At 48.4% G+C, this 19190-nt stretch overlaps 1 protein-coding gene across 1 annotated transcript in view; it reads right to left on the bottom strand.

Annotated features, from left to right (window-relative positions):
• Nucleotides 1–298: 298 nt before the first annotated feature.
• Nucleotides 299–19190, bottom strand: part of LOC147124574 (uncharacterized) — a 39972-nt gene continuing 21080 nt past the window's right edge. Inside the window, exons 2-4 of the mRNA XM_085989597.1 lie at nt 13867–14080; nt 1813–1990; nt 299–1735 (exon numbers count right to left, since the gene is read on the bottom strand). Coding sequence (XP_085845723.1) covers nt 1502–1735; nt 1813–1990; nt 13867–14080 — 626 coding nt within the window. The 3' untranslated portion in view covers nt 299–1501. The remainder of the gene's footprint in view (nt 1736–1812; nt 1991–13866; nt 14081–19190) is intronic.

Raw genomic sequence — 19190 nt, 5'->3', positions numbered from 1 at the left:
GCCCAGAGGAGCACTCTTACTGAATGGCTCCTTCTGCCCTGTAAAATTCTACAAATGACTAAAATCAGAACATCACTTCAACAATCCGATTAATCATAGTAATTTGCAACTCTTACAGTTCGGGCTTTTTTTTAAGACATTTTTGTCTTGCGCTCGTGACCCAAAGGCAGTTTCCATCAGCAGATCAAATATCCTTATATGGGATCATAGGAATGTACAGAATTGGGAAAGGCCACCGCAGTCCATCTGGCTTGTCTGAGTGGTTCTTGTATTGTGATTAATCACGGTATGCTTATTACTGGAGAAAATGAAGGATGTTCAGATTTATTGACAGGTTAAATAGTACAGAAACAGCAAGATGATAAAACAGCACAATAAAAATAGAATCAGTCCACAGGGGTTAAAATACCCTTTAAAAAATCTGTTTCTTATAGGCAACAGGACTTTGGGATGAAACAGTCAGGTTTGACTCTTGGTAGACCTTCAAGAAGTGATGTGCATGTGGGTGAGGCAAAGCCTAGGTTTCTCATGGAATCCATATCTCTTGCTAGAAGACAACAGGAGAATCCTACAATTCTTATTTGGCCCAAAGGCCTCTGAAGACGATGGTAATGATCACCAATGCTCAAATGGCAAAGTACATAGGGATTATTCCGCACAACAATCCCTAACAATTTATTACACACAACCTGGTGCACAATTCAATATGTACCTAGAATCTTTATCATAATTAATTTCCAGATCTATCAACCTTGCCTGGTTCCTGTAGACAACATGTCCTCCATTTTGAAACTTAGCGAGGGAAGACATCCTCCATTTTAAATTTAGTTATTTTGAAATTATATGAAATAAAGTCAGAAAGTCCCCTATCTATCACAATAAATGTTTTAAAAGACAAAACAATTCAAACTATGTACATATAATCCTATGTCCTAGATATTATAACTGTTTATCTAATTCTCTGTATGCAAACTTTTCATTTATGCTTTTTCATGTTTGCAGTTATCCAGGTTACAATTCTGTCTCAAGGATATTAATACCCAATATTATTGATCACTTAAGCCAGGGAGCAGAATTTCCTGGTCATAGTTGTGTTGCCCTGCTCATCACTTGTTAGTAGAGTTTCACTATCAATTGTAGAAATTTGAATCATTAGTCCAATAATTTGAGTACCCTGTACACTATGTATTGAATTATGAAGAGATACATACAGTAATTATGAAACGCATAATATGTAAGTGAAAGAGAATGTATAATTCAAAAGAAATAGGTGTGCATTATACATATGGCAACATCAGGGTTTGGGTGATAAATTTCTGCTGCGGATCTCTCAATTAATTGTCGTTGCTTCAGCCATTTCTCCAGCAATTTTGCTGAAATTATGGTGGATGATTGAGAGAAATCCTGTGGAAATTCCAGGTGCAATGGTCTTACAAATGACAAAAGAAATATCCTGGGACTTGATTAAAACCACAATGTATTTTTTTTTCTTTCAAACAGATTATGAAAACTCTGTTTCTGGATCTTCTAGAACATTGCGAATTTTTTCTTGTAACCAGTTGAAAGTTTTATCAGCAACACGTTCAAAAATGTTGACATTAGCTTGATAATAGTGATCCAGGCGCTTCTCATTACAGCAGTGCTTTAAAACATCCAAAAAGTTGCAAAATGACTTTCCCAATGAGTCCCAGTGCTGAGGTTCTGGATACTTTTCCCTAGTATGTAAATAGAGAAACTGCAAAGCAAAGAAACAGTGAGACTGTGAACAAGCTAATTATGTTAGTTTATTTAGAAAATAGCTGAAAAACCTACCTTCATCATGAATGACCCGAGAAAAGGTCGTATCTTTCCTTGATAGCCTTCACATAGTTGATCCACAGTCCAATCGTAGCTATTGTGAGATTTAAAGATTTTGAAGGCCTTTTTACGATAGCCTCCTTTGCTATCAATATCCCCAAGTAAAAAGGCATCGATCCTTGAGAAGGAAGGCCTTTTTAAAAAAAAAAAATGTTTAGCTGTAATTTTCCCTTGTGCATCATCTGGTTATAAATTAAAGCAACTTTGGTCCTGTTTACCGCTTGATCACACAATTTTGTTCCGTAATTGCAGCATTAATCAAACTCTAATAGCTGTAGTCACAAGGAGAGTCTCTGAATGTGTTTATTACCTACACTTAAAGGTTAAGATTAAATAAGGAGTCAACAACAACAACTTGCATTTATATAGCACCCCTAATGTAGAACAACATCCCAAAGTGCTTCACAGAGGCGCAATCAAAAATGGATGCTGAGCCAAAGAAGAAAATAACTTTGGATAAAAGCTTGGCCAGAGAGTGGGTTTTAGGGAGGGTGTTAAAGGAGGAGAGTGAAGTGGAGGAACAGAGGGGTTTAAGGAGGGAATTCCAGACCGTGGGCCCTAGATGGCTAAAGGTACAGCCACCAATGGTGGGGAGAAGGGTGGGAGATGCACAAGGCCAGAGTCCTAGGAATGCCAAGTTTGTGGGAGATAGGGATTGTAGTGCTGGAGGAAGTATAGAGATAGGGAGGGTTTTAAGCATTAGGATCAGAATTTTAAGTTTGAGGTATTGAGGGACTGGGAGCCAACATAGATCAGCAAGAACAGGGGTGTTGAGTGAGTGAGACTTGGTGCAGGATAGGATATGGGCAGTAGAGTTTTGGATGAGTTGAAGTTTATAGAGGGTGGATGCTGGGAGGCCAGACAGCATTGGAATAGTCATGGCTGGAGGCGACAAAAGCATGGATGAAAGTTTCAGTGGTAAATGTGCTGAGGTAGGGGGCAAGTGGGCAATGTTACGGAGGTGGAGGTAGGCGGTCTTTTTGATGGGAATAATATGGTGTTGGAAGCTCAGCTTGGGGTTGAATAGGCACCAAGGTTGCAAACAGTTTGGTTGAGCCTGGGACAGTGGTCAGGGACAGGGTGGAATTGATGGCTATGGTATTTGAGTTTGAGTTGTGGACCAAAGACGATGGCTTCAGACTTCCCAATTTTTAGCTGGAGGAAATTGCAACTCATCCAAGACTGGGTGTTGAACAAACAGGCTGACAACACAGAAGCAGTAGATGGGTCAGGGAGGTGGTGGAGAGATAGAGGTGGGTGTAAGCTGACCTCATGTCTGTGGATGGTGTTGTCAAGGAGCAGCATGTAGATGAGGAAGAAGAGGGGTCTCCTTGGGAGACTCTGGAGGTAATGGTGTGGGGCAGAAAGAGTAACCATTGATGAAGTAGGGTTGGATGAGGCTCATGTGGAGCATAAACACCGGCATGAACCAGTTGGGCCGAATGGCTTGTTTCTGTGCTGTATGTTCTGTGATTCTATGTAACTGCTGAAGATGCTTTGGCTACGGTCAGATAGTTAAGAGTAGAACCAAATGAGGCCAGTCCCGCTGAGCTAGATAACAGAGGAGAGGTATTGGAGCAGGATGGTGTAGTTTACTGTGTCATAAGCAGCAAAGAGGTCAAGCTAAAGAGTCACATTAAATACCTAGGCCTAGAAATTCATTGACGCCACTTTTGGGGCGCTAAAGTGGGGCGTCCGCTAAAGTTTGCGGCCGCCGCCAAATCGATGCCACTTCTCCGATATTCATTAGCTTCGCCCTACGAGTTCGGGCGAGCGCTAAAACTGCTGCTGGACGCCTCTCTTTGGGCGCTAAGCCGGGGGTGGTGATCGATAGCGCCGAGGCCGGGCGCAGCGCAGGTGCGGCCATCTCGTGATTGACAGCAGACACCCTGGCGCCGGCCAGCTCTTAAGGGGGAAGGGTCGACTGTGTCTGCTGCCACGCCCTAGATAGTGGAGCCCTCCAGCTAGGCCTGAACACTGCTGCTGGACCCAAATAGTGCCTGAAGACATGGAGAAGGCCCGTGAACGTGCGCAGCGCTTCTCAGAGCGTGATCTGAGTGTGCTGCTTGCTGCTGTGGAGAAGAGGCACCATGTTTTGTACCCGGACAATGGCAAGAAGGCGACGGTCCGCGTCTACAAGAGAGCCTGGAGGCATGTCGCCAGCAAGCTGTCAGCCAACAGCGACGTCCCCAGGACCGGTGTCCAATGCCGCAAAAAGTTAAATGACCTCACACGCATTGTCAGGGTGAGTACCCTTTCCAGTGACCTCCTCATCCTTGCATGTGCACCTCACATTATGGGCAAAGGGACCTGAAAGCTCTAATGGCCAGCCTTCATCCAGCAGCTATGGGACAGGCATGAGCATCAATTGCACATTCTGCACTTAACACACTGGCCAAGCTATTCCACCATGGGAGGCATTGCACACCAGATCATGGCGACACACTGGCCAGGCTACTCCACCATGGGAGGCAGTGCACACCAGATCATGGCGACACACTGGCCAGGCTATTCCACCATGGGTGGCAGTGCACACCAGATCATGGCGACACACTGGCCAGGCTATTCCACCATGGGAGGCAGTGCACACCAGATCACGGCGACACACTGTACTTAGAGGCTGTCCTTTCTCTTGCAGGCCAAGCTGGCGAATAATCGCAAGAGCCGGACTGCGACCGGGGGAGGCCGACCCCATATCCAGCCACTCACCGACCTGCAACATCGCGTGGAGCGCCTCATGGGTGGCCGGGTGATTGGGCCCGTTGCATGTGGAGATGCCGACCCTGTTCTGGGCAGCAATGGTAAGGACATCACCTTTTGCACCTCTCTCCTCCCACTTGCGCATCAGATCTACATCCTTTGCCACTGTCCGACCAATGCGCTGAATGCCACCACTCATGCATCCCGCACTGACGCCCCCTCCTCACTCTAAAGCTACTCTTGTGCCTTCCTGCTTTCAGATGGTCAAGAGGAGGTCCCTCAACTTGCCAGTGACAGACCCTCCGAGGAGGAGCAGGAGGAGGAGCAAGAGGAAGGCGGCCCATCAGGGGAACCCTCAGCCGCGGCCACCCAGGCCAATGTAGGGGACACGTCTTCCCTGGAGGGCAGCGTGGCGGAAGTGTCGAAGGGGAGGGGAGCTCCTGGGACCTGCGTGCTGCAGAAAGGCGGGAGGGGGGTGGAAGCTCGGCGGCCTTCTCCCCAGAGGGGGGATGCGTCGGAGGGGAGTCCAATTGCTGGGCCCAGCGGCCTCCAGCAACGCAGGAAGGGTCGGCCAGCTCGGCGGCCTTCTCCCCAGAGGGAGAGTCCGGCCTCCAGTCAGGAGATGCTCTTCGCCGAGGAGATGGAACACCTCGAAGACTTGTCCGCGGACTCGGAGCGCCGGCACATGGAGCTCATGGCGGCAGTGGCACGGTTGCCTGAGTCCATCGATTCCCTCTCTCGGAGTGTGGCCGAGTTCGGGCCCTCAGAGGCCACCAGTCGGGCGGAATACCGGGCAGATCTGTCAGCGACTGGCCAGGTGATCAGTGGTGCCGTCCAGTCACTGGCTGCTCTGATGCGGTCAGTGAACAGGTCAACACGGGCACTCACTGCTGCCACACTCGCTGTGTCAGCCAGGCATCGCCAGGGCACCCGGCGCGCTGCAGCAGCACAGCGGTCTGTCCCTCGGCAGATTGGTGCGCATGCTGCAGTGCTGGCCCGGGCGAGTGCCAGTGTCTCAGGCGACCAGCGAGCGCCTGCCATCCGCCAGCTTGCCGCCATTCCTCCAGCCGCCACTGCCACTCCCCCAGTGGAGCTGCCAGGAGCTGCTGCAGCGACTGATGCTGGCCAGCCACAGCTGCAGCAATCAACAGCCGCCCGCTCGACGGCCAGACCTCGACTAGGCCGACCCCCAAGGGCATCTGCCGTCACGACATGTGCCCCTCAGGAGCCTGCCCCCAGCCTTGCAGCAGCCAATGGCCTTACTTTGAGGCGGAGCAGCAGGGCGGGCAGGGGCCACACAAAGATGGCCAAGGCATCGCCCTAGCGGGCCAAAAAGTCGAATGTGTGGCCAGTTGTGTTTGTTTTTTGAGGCCGAGAATTGGATGTTTGTTTTTTGAGGCCGAGAATTGGATGTTTGTTTTTTGAGGCCGAGGATGTGATGTTTGTTTTTTACGAAGGCCAAGGATGACGGCCATTTTAGTTGCACTGTTTTGTTAATCCTCTCCAGGTTGTGGGAGCGAGTAATGTGTTTGAGTGTTTTTTGGGGGTTTCGTCTGTTTTTGGTTTTCATGTGGGAAGGGCCCAGAGTTTGTACAATAAAGCATTTTATTTATTCACATTGTCCATGTTTGATCTTTGAAGTGTTTGTTGCCTTAACCGGCTGAGGGCTTGCGGAGCGGCTGCAATCATGTTCTATCATTGGCACAAGCCATTCCCTGACAGGGGGCCTAGAAGTGACGTTCAATAAGCCGCCGACGGGCGGCCCTTGGACCTTGTGCGTCCCTCCTGGGCTGGTACTCCTCGTCGTCCTCATGCTCCTCCTGCTCCTCCTCCTGAGGTGGTGGTCCAACGTGAGGTGGCAGTGCCTGAGTCCTGCGGATAGCCAGGTTGTGCAGCATGCAGCAAACGACGACGAATTGGGAGACTCGATCCTGCGAATACTGGAGGGCTCCCCCGGAGCGATCGAGACAGCGGAACCGTTGCTTGAGCATGCCGATTGTTTGTTCTATGAGGTTCCTCGTCGCTTGATGGCTCTCGTTGTATGCCTCTTCAGCAGGGGTCGTGGGCGCGCGGAGCGGGGTCATGAGCCAGGTACACAAAGGATAGCCTTTGTCCCCAATAAGCCATCCTCTTGGGGGGGGCTGTGCCTGGAACATGTCAGCCACAGTTGTCTGTCGCAGGATAAAGGCATCGTGGCTGCGGCCTGGAAAGCGGGCATTGACAGCTAGGATGCGCTGCCTGTGGTCACACACCAGCTGTACATTGAGGGAATGGTAGCCCTTCCGGTTGCGGTAATCCTCGGCATGCTCAAGAGGTGCCCGCAAAGCCACATGCGTGCAGTCAATGGCGCCCTGCACCATGGGGAAGCCCGCTATTCTTGCAAACCCCACTGCACGCTGCTGCTGCTTGTCCAGGGTCATGGGGAAGGAGATGAATTGATGTCTCCTTCTGAAAAGGGCTACGGTCACCTGGCGGATGCAGCAATGCACGGTGAACTGGGAGATGTTAGCGATGTCCCCAGTAGCGGATTGGAAGGAGCCGGAGGCATAGAAGTTGAGAGCCACCGTCACCTTCACTGCCACCGACAGAGACGTCCTGCGCATCAGCTGTGGCTGCAGATCTCTCTGAAGCAGCCGGCAGATGTCTGCAACCACCTCCTTTCAGAATCGCAGCCTCCTAACACACATTGCGGCAGACATGGTCAGATAGGAGGTCTGCTGGCGGTATACCCTGCGTGGGTAAGGCCTCAGTTGGCGACGCCTGTTGCCCCCTCTGCGTCTAGCCAGGGCTGCCACTCTCTCACGGCGTCTGTAAGCCCTTCTGGCATAAGGCTGAAATTCAGCGTTGCCACCCAATGCAGCCCCCATTATATGCTGGCAAACACTGAGCTCTGAATGAAGGCAAAGATAATTGGTAAGCTCTGGCCTGAGCCAAAAATACCTGTCCAAGTGTTGGTCCAAACCAGTAAACTCTCCTCCTCGGTCTCTGTCCAAAAAACCGTTGCACAAGAGTGAATGCTGCAAAATGGCTGGCCTTTATACTGCTCGGTAAGTGCCCTTTAATTAGCGCTCCCCGCGGCCCGGCTGGGCTGTGTACCGTTCCACTTCACAGTCGCTCGGGCCGCCCGGCGCACAATGGGCCGGCGCGAGTGAAGTTCCGGTTTGGGGCGCACAAAGGGCGTTGCACTATTAAATGACGTCATGATCTGCGCGCGCAGCAGGGCGCGCGCTAAGACTTTGCGCCGGCGCTAAATGTGTCCTGAAGTTGGGGAGAGGCGCAGATCGCGCTGCGCCCGGGCGATAAGCGCCTAGCGCTCGAGATCTACTCCTCCTAAGGCGCTAACGGCTGGTGCGCCCAACTGAATTTCTAGGCCCTAGGCATTTTTCCCCCAGTGGCACACCAGCCAATGATCTACTGAAGAAGAATGAAAGAGTTTCTGCATATTTTTATCTTCAAAAAGGAAAGTACCTCCTATCTACTAAGACAATTCTCATTCTTGTACTGTCTTTTCTTCCTTGTGGATACCTACTACTCCAGATCTCTGCCAGCTTTCTGAAACAGCCGAGCAACTACCTTTCTTGGGGCACCTTGTATGAATCCAGGAGCTCGTACTTCAGATCATCCAGATACTCAACTAAGTAAGGAAAATCTTCTACCGGCTAGATACTGCTGGGTACTCAGTGAGTGCACACACATGAAAGGCAATCCTTCTGAACAGTACAACATAATACAAATAGACAATACTTACCTGATGCCTTCAACATTGTTACTTTTTGCCTTAGTTTGACCAACTTTTGGTCATCCCTCCTAAAATCTCCTCCTTTGGCTTGATTTATTTCTGATTACACCTTTGTGAAGCGCCTTGGGATATTTTTCTACTTTAAATGCAAGTCGTTATAATTGTGCCGCCGGTAGTACTTAGCATATTAGCAACTATACATTTATAGGAAAAACTGCTTTTAAGCCATTTTGATTTAATGTTGCGATATACTTCTTGTGTGATACTTTTAATGTATTAGCTCAAATTACTCCCTGTGGTGTATGTGCCTTTAAGAGCAATTATGGTGTATGTGCCTTTAAGAGCCCCAGGTGTGCGTAATGCCGGTAATTGCCACTTGGGCTATATAAGCCTGCGTATTGTGTATATCCTTTAGAAACCGCCCCCCCCAGACTTGCTTAGTAAATACCTATGAACCAACTCCTGTCTTCAGTGTCTTTATCTACACACGGACACTACAGTGGCGACGAAGTGGAAACGGACTTACCTGCAATTCGGCAGCACCTCAAGGACATCGATTCCTCCAGCGTCCAGAAGACTCAAGGAAGTAAGAGAAACTGCGGTTTCACCAGCTGGCCAAGCTGGTGACAGGTACTGCGCTAATCCTTCCTGGGCGTCAGGCTGGAGCTCCAGCGGCAGGCTCTACAGCTGAGACAGGCAGCGAAATCGGAGGCAAGCAATAACGGACTGGGAGGGTGCACTCAAGAGACGGCCGGCGCGGCAAGCAGGTCAGCATTTCGACCTCCGTCGGGAACGAGTCTCCAACAGTGAATAAACTGAAACCACAGTAAAACAGCGTTGTTATCGGTAGCAGCGGCGGAAAGCGCGGGAAACGCCATATCCTTGCTACAGAGAGAGAAAAAAAAAGCGCGGGAAGCGCCATATCTTTTCTGAAATGCCTAAATCTGGTAATATTGAGGCTTTTGATGGCGAAATAGAAGATTGGACCACATACGTGGAAAGAGTAAAGGTTTATTGCACTGCAAATGGAATAACAGATGAAAATAAAGTTTCAGTACTTCTGAACTTAATGGGCGCGAAGACATACGGGCTGTTACGAAATTTAATCACTCCAGCCAAACCAAAGGACAAGACTTTTAAACAAATTGTTGATACCCTGCAGGAGCATTTAAACCCAACACCGCTGCTGATAGCGGAACGATTCAAGTTCTTCAAGAGAAATCAACACAAGAATGAAAGTAACGCTGATTACCTAACCGAATTAAGAAAGCTATCAAAGTACTGCCAATTCGGAGCAGGACTATCGGATTATCTTCGAGACAAATTTGTTTGCGGTCTCTTAAGTGAAGGAACACAAAAAAGACTGCTTTCTGAAAAAGATTTAACATTGGACAAAGCTTTCAGTATGGCTGTATCATACGAAGCAGCAGCAAAAGGAGCTGCAGAGATACAACAAGAGACACAGGACTTCGGCACCCATAAAATGACACAGGAGTTCGGAAGATGTTATCGCTGCGGCAGATCCACCCATAACCAGAGGGACTGCTGGTTCAAGGGCAAAGCATGCAGGCAATGTGGTAAGATTGGACACATTGCACGGGTATGCCAATCTGGACAAAATAAATCCACTGACAGAAAACAAAAAATCAATAAAGAAAAGTACAGGAAGGTACAAATGATGACGGACAATAGCTCCGAAGACCAGAATAGCGATAGCGACTCCGGAAACAAGAGACTAAGCTGTCTCAAATTACATAATGTACTTGTCAAAGAGGATTACAAAACCATTTGGGTTACCCTCACAATAGCAGGGTCCCCAGTTAAAATGGAGCTAGATACAGGATCAGCTCTAACCGTAATAAATCGACGAGATTACGAGAGGCTATTTTCGCATATACCTCTAAAAGACACATCCATTATCTTAAAAACATATACGGGGCAGAAAGTCTACCCCAAAGGAAAAATAAGGGTGCCTGTGGTATACAACGGCAAAGAAATACAAAAGTTGTATTTATACATTCTACAAGATGGTGGTCCACCGTTGTTGGGACGTGAATGGATAAGGAAGATACGTTTAGACTGGCACTCCATTCAGGCACTGACGGTGACCAGTAAGGAAAAAAACAATGATGACATCATACCTGAACGATTAAAAGACATCTTGGCCAACGCCAAAGAAGTGTTTCAAGAGAAACTAGGAACCTTGAAAGGCATCACCGCCTCAATAAAAGTGGAAGATACAGCAATTCCAAAAATTTTTAAAGCAAGACCGGTGCCATACGCAATACGTCCGGCAGTCGAGGCAGAGCTGAAGAATTTGGAAAAGGCAGGCGTATTATCCAAAATAGATTGGAGTGAATGGGCAACACCCATCGTTCCAGTCATGAAAAAAACATTGAAAAATAACTCTGAGGAACAGAAAAAAATTCGCATCTGTGGAGACTTTAAGGTGACTGTAAACCCGGTCCTTCACACGGTACAGTAACCTCTTCCGAGGATAGAAGATATTTTCGCCTCACTATCCGGAGGGAAACGTTTCACAAAAATTGACTTGGCACAGGCATATCTACAGATGGAGGTTGAGGAGACCTCTAAAAAGTATCTCACAATAAACACACACAAAGGCCTGTACCAGTACAATCGACTGATTTTTGGAATAGCATCAGCTCCAGCTATCTGGCAAAGAGCTATGGAACAAGTCCTGCAAGGGATTCCGGGGACTCAATGCTACCTAGACGACATCCTTATAACAGGAGAAAATGACAACGAGCACCTTGCCAATTTGGAGCAGGTGCTCAATAGGCTGAAAGAACGGGGCCTACGAGCAAATCGCCCCAAGTGCGAATTTTTCCAAAATCAGATATCATATTGTGGCCACATAATTAATAAGGAAGGGTTGCATAAGTCACCTGAAGAAAATTGAAGCAGTTATAAAAGCCCCAGCACCTGAAAATGTTTCACAATTAAGGTCATTCCTGGGATTAATAAATTACTATCATAAATTTTTACCGAACTTATCAACTATTCTACACCCTCTTAATGCTCTTCTACAGACAGGAGTGATTTGGAAATGGAACGAAGACTGTAAACGTGCCTTCCATAAATGTAAAGACTTAATCACATCCGAGAAAATTTTGGCTCATTACAACCCATCACTACCAATCAGACTGGCGTGCGATGCATCCCCTTACGGCATAGGAGCGGTATTGTCCCATAGATTCCCTGATGGCTTGGAACGGCCGATAGCTTTTGCGTCACGCTCATTGAACTCAGCTGAGCGTAACTATGCCCAGATAGACAGGGAAGCACTCAGCCTGGTATGGGGAGTGAAGAAATTCAACCATTACCTACACGGACAAAAATTTACCTTGCTGACTGACCATCAACCCCTTATCTCCATATTCAACCTTAAAAAAGGTGTCCCCATTATGACGGCACAAAGACTACAGAGGTGGTCCCTTTTTCTAGGGGCACACCAATACAACATTGAATACAAAGGGTCAAAACAGCATGGGAATGCTGACGGTTTATCACGCCTACCGTTGCCAACGATAGAAGAGGCACCTACAGTAGACCCAGTAGAGATATTCCACTCTACCATAGTGGAATGTCTACCGGTGACAAATTCTGCCATTGAAAGGGAGACAAGAAATGACCCTACTCTCTCACGGGTCTACGATTTAACAGTGAAGGGATGGCCAGCACATGGCGAACCACTGTTGCCAGCATTCTCGCAAAGAAGAGAACAGCTGTCAGTGTGCCGAGGAACCTTGATGTGTGGATCCAGAGTGGTGATTCCACCCAAACTCCAGGATAAAGTGCTAAAGGAGCTTCACGAGGGGCATCTGGGTGGAGTGAAAATGAAGAACCTAGCTAGGGCGTTTGTATGGTGGCCAGGTATCGATGGAGACATCAAAGACATGACCAAGAGCTGCCTAGGATGCCAGAAGGTCCAAAATGCTCCGCCACAGGCCCCTCTACATCCATGGGAGTGGCCCTCATCTCCCTGGCAAAGGGTGCACATCGACTTTGCTGGTCCATTTATGGACTCAATGTTCTTAATCGCAGTTGATGCACACTCCAAGTGGCCGGAGGTAATAAAGATGACCTCCACCACCACGGAAAAAACCATCACAGTATTAAGGACCATATTTGCCAGGAATGGGCTGCCGGAGCAGATATGTTCTGATAATGGACCGCAATTTGTGTCCGAAGAATTCAGAAAGTTCTTAAAGAACAATGGGGTAAAGCACTACACGTCCGCCCCATACCATCCCGCCACCAATGGATTGGCTGAAAGGTTTGTCCAGACCTTCAAGAAGGCCATCAAGGCCATGGGTAATGAAGACATAAAACTTCAGCACAAGGTGGATAACTTCTTATTTGCATATAGGAATGCAACGCATATGGTTACTAACCAAACTCCCGCCATGATGTTCTACAATAGAAACCTAAGATGCCGGCTGGATTTGGTCAAGCCCAACATCCGAAGGGACGTGGAGAACCGGCAGTTTCAGGGCATGAATGAAAGGCCAACTAGGGCCTTCCAGATAGGCCAACCGGTTTTGGCCCGGGACTACCGTACCGAGAAATGGCAGCCTGGAACTATCTGCACACGATTAGGACCACTGATGTATACCGTGGACATCGGAGACAGCATAATAAGGCGCCATGCTGACCAAATCATCAAGTCATCCGAAAAGGGACAACCTACACCACCACTCTATACATCTAACGATGAAGTAGAGATACCCATATCTACCTCCGATCCGGTGATACTGGAGCCCGATGAACCCGACACTGGCCTTCAAGCCGAATCAGCCTTGCCAGAAGAACCTACTACACCACCAGAAACTATTACAGCCCCGAGGCGTTATCCGGACCGAGTCAGGAAGCCTCCTGAGAGACTAACTTATAATTAATTAATACAGCAATGTATATTATTTTGCATATAACATGTAATTAATAATTACTTAAAATATGATGTACTAGTTAGCTACAAGGGGAGGAATTGTGGTGTATGTGCCTTTAAGAGCAATTATGGTGTATGTGCCTTTAAGAGCCCCAGGTGTGCGTAATGCCGGTAATTGCCACTTGGGCTATATAAGCCTGTGTATTGTGTATATCCTTTAGAAACCCCCCCCCCAGACTTGCTTAGTAAATACCTATGAACCAACTCCTGTCTTCAGTGTCTTTATCTACACACGGACACTACACTCCCAATACGATCAACACCAGTAACAGACCTGTAACTAAAATTGTATCACACTGGTGTTATACAGCACCACGTGCTCTCTCCAGAGTCAGTCTACAGTTAGAAGCACAAAATCTATAATCCTTCCGCAGGGTGCTTGTCACAGTTCAAGTGGACATAGAACAAAATTTTCACACACTTACCATTGTCGTTTACTGAAATTCTAGTGAGAAAATAGCCTATAGTGTGCACTGTGTAAAATTTTGCAAACCTGCCGCTGTGCTTTTCTGAGATCCTAGTAACAACACTGATTTCCATGTTCAGTTCAATTAAACAAATATATGTTGTGGCAAATGCATTACAATTTTTTTTTTACCTCCAATGTATTCCCCGACATGTCATATCTATCCCCATGTTTTTGACTTCTTCTTGTTGTTCATAGCTCAGCCACTTGGACTGGCCATTCAGCCAGCTTGGAAAAGGCCATTTCATATCAGAGAACCGAAGGGCATTTTCAATGCAAAGCACAATATCAATTTTTATCCAGTCGATCATCAGGGGCAAAGCTGTAGCTGTCATCTTTTTCTTAACTATAAATACAAGTTCATTATTAGTTAAATGCATAAGATAGACTAGGTACAATACAACATCTAATGGCAAAGCTGAAAATGAACTCCCTTTAACTTGGGACAAATGAAACAACAATACACGATGGTAGCTTTCAAAATATTTGCAGATAAATTAAAAACTTAACTGTCTGTCATTCTGCAGTAATGATCATCGGGAACCATTGTTATCTGACCATACTTCAGAAACCAGAATATGATGGTTTTCTGTCTCTAATACAGAGTGACTGTTTATCGCTAGCTTTTAAATAAGAACATAAGAAATAGGAGCAGGAGTAGGCCATACGGCCCCTTGAGCCTGCTCTGCCATTCAATAAGATCATGGCTGATCATCGACCTCAACTCCACTTTCCCGCCCGATCTCCATATCCCTTGATTCCCCTAGAGTCCAAAAATCTATCTATCTCAGCCTTGAATATACTCAAAGACTCAGCATCCACTGCCCTCTGGGGCAGAGAATTTCAAAGATTCACAGCCCTCTGAGTGAAGAAATTCCTCCTCATCTCAGTCTTAAATGGCCGACCCATTATCCTGAGACTGTGCCCCCTAGTTCTAGATACTCCAGCCAGGGGAAACAACCTCTCAGCATCTACCCTGTCAATCCCCTTAAGAATCTTGTATGTTTCAATGAGATCACCTCTCATTCTTCTAAACTCCAGAGAGTATAGACCCATTCTACACAATCTCTCATCATAGGACAGCCGTCTCATCCCAGGAATCAATCTAGTGAACCTTCGTTGCACCGCCTCCAAGGCAAGTATATTCTTCCTTAGATAAGGAGACCAAAACTGTGCACAGTACTCCAGGTGTGGTCTCACCAAGGCCCTGTACAATTGTAGCAAGACTTCCTTACTCTTATACTCCAACCCCCTTGCAATAAAGACCAACATGCCATTTGCCTTCCTTATTGCTTGCTGTACCTGCACGCTAGCTTTCTGTGTTTCTTGCACGAGGACACCCAAATCTCTCTCAACACCAACATTTAAAAGTTTCTCACCATTTAAAAAATATTCTATGTAAGATCTTAATGATCTCTGAGTTCTTGGACAAGACACCAATAGGCAGCAGCCAGTATGTTTGAACAATAGATCAAGATTTATTAAGCTTACAGTGTAATGTTCTTAATAACAGGCGATAGTTTAACGATTAACTTGCAGCTCTTGGTCTCTGGAGCCACTCGGACACAGGTGACGACATCCTCAGTCTGTTCCTTTGTTCTTGCAGTATCTCTGTGTAAAGTTGTTCTTCTAGTATCGAGGTTTTAACCCTTTTCTTATCAACAGTTCGTTTGGCCAGTGTCCATATATTGTCTTTAACAAAATCACCTTTTTTCATAGGTTTTAATGGTCAAATTACCATTGTCACTGAGACTAAGGGTAGCATCTTGGCCATGCCTGGCTCCAGTCATTTTCCAACATGGTTATCTTGTTTATAGTTCTTCACCTCATTGGCATTTACCTTATCTCTCTTATTCCTAGCTTTCCCTGGTACAAGCAGTACATAGCCTGATACCAAGGGGCTCATGTCAGCGCTGTCTCCATAGTCTTGGTGCGGTCCAGACTATCTCACTTTAGTCTACCAGATGAATACCTTAACTCCCAAGATCTCTCTCATCTTATGTCTTTTATACAAATTATCTTTCAAATATCTTTGCAATTAGTTTTGTTAAGCAAACTCTAATTCCTACTTAGCATTATAATATGTTATTAGTATTATAATATTGTGGCAGAGCCACTAAGGGACTCTGAACAACTGTACATAATTCCCTTTAACAATCTGTTAGCTACAGCCTGAACCTGTACCTTTGTATATACTGTTTGCATGTACAGAGCGCGGTCCCTTTAAGAGTGCGGGCAAACGCAATGACGTCATGCCGTTAATCACGTGATCTCCAACGGCGGGAAAAACGTGATGACGTCATGACGCCGTCCACGGGACCGCCCTAGCAGTCCTCGTGGAGCCTTCGAACTCTAAAGACCTGTATCCGTAGTTCTCTTGCATTTGTCTGTTAAACTCAGTTAGTTTTACATTAAACTTCTTTTGATTGATCGCCTGAGTCGACCTCAGTCTTTTGATAGGAATTAGACCATTCCTACATTGGTGACCCCGATTTTTGCGAACAATATTCGCAGAAGGAATGAAGCATGGAAGCAAACTCCGTTGCATTGAAGCTGCCGCAGTTCTGGGAGCAACAGGCGACCTCGTGGTTCATCCAAGCCGAAGCCCAGTTCGCACTGCGGAATATCGTTGCATATCAGACCCGATACCTATACGTGGTCTCCGCACTCGACGGCTCCACCGCCTCGCGGATCGTCAGCCTGCTTGAGAACCCCCTGGACGACCGCAAGTATGAAACACTCAAGGCGCGGTTGCTACAGGTCTTTGGGCTCACGACGTCGGAGCGCGCCCGCCGACTGCTCGCTATGCCCGGCCTCGGGGACTCCAAGCCTTCCGATCTAATGAGCCAAATGCTCACGCTCCTGGGCTCCGAACCGGAATGCTTCCTCTTTAGGGAGCTATTCCTCAGCCAATTACTGGAACAAGTACAAGCTGCCCTGGCCAGGTCCGAAGTCACAGACTGCGCAGCGCTTGCTGCCAAAGCAGACAAGATCTTCGTGGTTACGCAGCAGTACTGCGCTGCCACGAGGTGCCCATCCCCCACAGACACCGCCCTAGCTCCTCAACCCACGGGGCTGTGCTTCTACCACGCCCGTTTTGGCGTGAAAGCATGATGTTGCTGCCCTCCCTGCAGCTTCTCGCCCAAAAAAGCCCAGCAACTCTGCCAAAAGAGGATCGGGTCTAACGGGTGCCCCGCGGCTGCGATGGCAATCGGAAATTCAGGCAAGCTCCTGTTTATCACCGACTCCTTCTCCGGTCGGCGATTCCTATGCGACTCCGGGGCGCAGTGTAGCATCCTACCTGCGTCAGCTCTTGATGTACAGGCTGGAAGGCACGGCCTCTCCCTCGAGGCGGCTAATGGCGGGGCTATTCGGACCTTCGGCAGACGGCGGATCCAGGTGTGCTTCGGCGGCCAGCAGTTTTACTGGGAATTCGTTACGGCCAAAGTCTCTCAAGCCATCCTCGGTACGGATTTCTTGTGCGCCAACAGCCTCCTGGTCGATGTCAGGAACCGACGGTTAATCAATGCAGCCACGTTTCACTCTATCCCTTGCCACTGCAGTAACGCCATGTCGCACACCGTCTCCTGTGCTTTCCCGACTCCGGATGAGTTCACTCGCCTGCTAGGCGAATTCCCAGACCTGACCAGACCCACCTTCTCCTCTACGGCCACGAAACATGGTGTCGAACACCACATCACCACTACTGGCCCCCCGGCCTACGCATGGGCCCGGCGCCTCGAACCTGGCAAGCTCACGGCCGTGAAAGCGGAGTTCGCCACAATGGAACGGTTAGGGATTATTCGCTGGTCGAATAGTCCCTGGTCATCGCCTCTCCACATTGTCCCGAAACCTGGCGGTGGATGGCGGCCATGCGGCGACTACCGACGCCTCAACGACGCCATTACTCCTGATCGGTACCCGATCCCTCATATCCAGGATTTCTCTGCCCATTTGGCGGGAAATACCATTTTTTCCAAAGTCGACCTTGTCTATGGCTACCACCAGGTCCCTGTGCACCCACAAGATGTCCAGAAAACTGCAGTCATCACCCCATTCGGCCTTTTCGAATTTCTGCGGATGCCGTTTGGACTGAAGAACGCTGCCCAGGCTTTCCAGCGCCTGATGGACTCCGTACTCCGGGACCTCAAATTCATATTCGTCTACCTGGATGATATTCTCATCGCCAGCCCTAACAGGGAGCAGCACATCAGTCACTTACGCACCCTTTTTCAGCGCCTCAGCCAACACGGCCTGATCATCAACCCGGCCAAGTGTCAGTTCGGCCTGTGACAAATTGATTTCCTGGGGCATCACATCACCTCGGAAGGAGCAGTTCCTTTGCAAACCAAGGTGGAGGCAGTAACATCTTTCCCACGCCCACAGAATATTAAGGCCCTGCAAGAATTCCTCGGTATAGTAAACTTTTACCACCGTTTCGTGCCTAAGGCAGCACTGTTCATGCAGCCCCTCTATGAGGCCCTCAAGGGCAAGTCTGGCAAGGATCCAATAAGTTAGATGGTCGACATGGACCGTGCTCTCGTTGACACCAAAAGTGCCTTGGCCAGCGCGACCATGCTGGCGCACCCGCTGCCAGGAGCCACCATTGCCCTCACCACCGATGCGTCAGACTACGCCATTGGTGCAGCACAAGAACAGTGGGTAAACGGAACGTGGCAACCGCTGGCGTTCTTCAGCCGTCAACTATGGCGGAACGAGCGAGCGTACGGTACCTTCGACTGGGAGTTGCTGGCTCTTTTTCTGGCCAACCGCCATTTCCGGTTCTTGTTGGAAGGACGTCCTTTCACCGCTTTTGTGGACCATAAGCCACTAACTTTCGCCATGGCCAAGACCGCCGAACCGTGGTCAGCCCGACAACAACGTCAGCTAACGTTTATATCTGAATTCACTACAGATATTCAGCACGTGGCCGGTAAAGACAACCTGGTGGCAGATTGCCTCTCCCGCGTGACCATTCATGTGGTCCAGCTTGGCATCGACTATGCCCTCATGGCCGCAGATCAAGCCTCGGATCCGGAGGTGCAGGCTTACCGAACCAGCCCCTCTAGTCTCCAAGTGGCCGACGTCAAATTCCATGCCGCAGGCACCACGCTACTTTGTGACGTCTCCGTAGGAGATCCTCGCCCTATCGTGCCGGTCGCCTGGCGCCGCAAAGTGTTTGACGTCATACACGGGTTGTCACACCCTGGAATGAAGGCCTCGCAAAGGCTAATGTCGTCCAAGTTCGTTTGGAGGGGCATGCATATGGATGTCCGCGACTGGGCCAACACCTGCGTGTTCTGCCAAAAGGCCAAGGTGCAGCGGCACATCAAAGCTCCATTGGCCACCTTCGCTGTTCCGGAGCGGCGGTTCGATCACGTGAATGTGGACCTGGTGGGGCCACTTCCACCTTCCCATGGGTTTACACATATCCTAACGATGGTAGACCGCACCAC

The sequence above is a fragment of the Somniosus microcephalus genome, chromosome 1 (genome assembly GCF_052327205.1).
Source record: "Somniosus microcephalus isolate GS21.2 chromosome 1, FLI_Smic_1.0, whole genome shotgun sequence".
Classification (NCBI taxonomy): Eukaryota; Metazoa; Chordata; class Chondrichthyes; order Squaliformes; family Somniosidae; genus Somniosus; species Somniosus microcephalus.
Note: the sequence above shows the minus strand (reverse complement) of the source record. Positions and strands in the feature narration are given on the sequence as shown.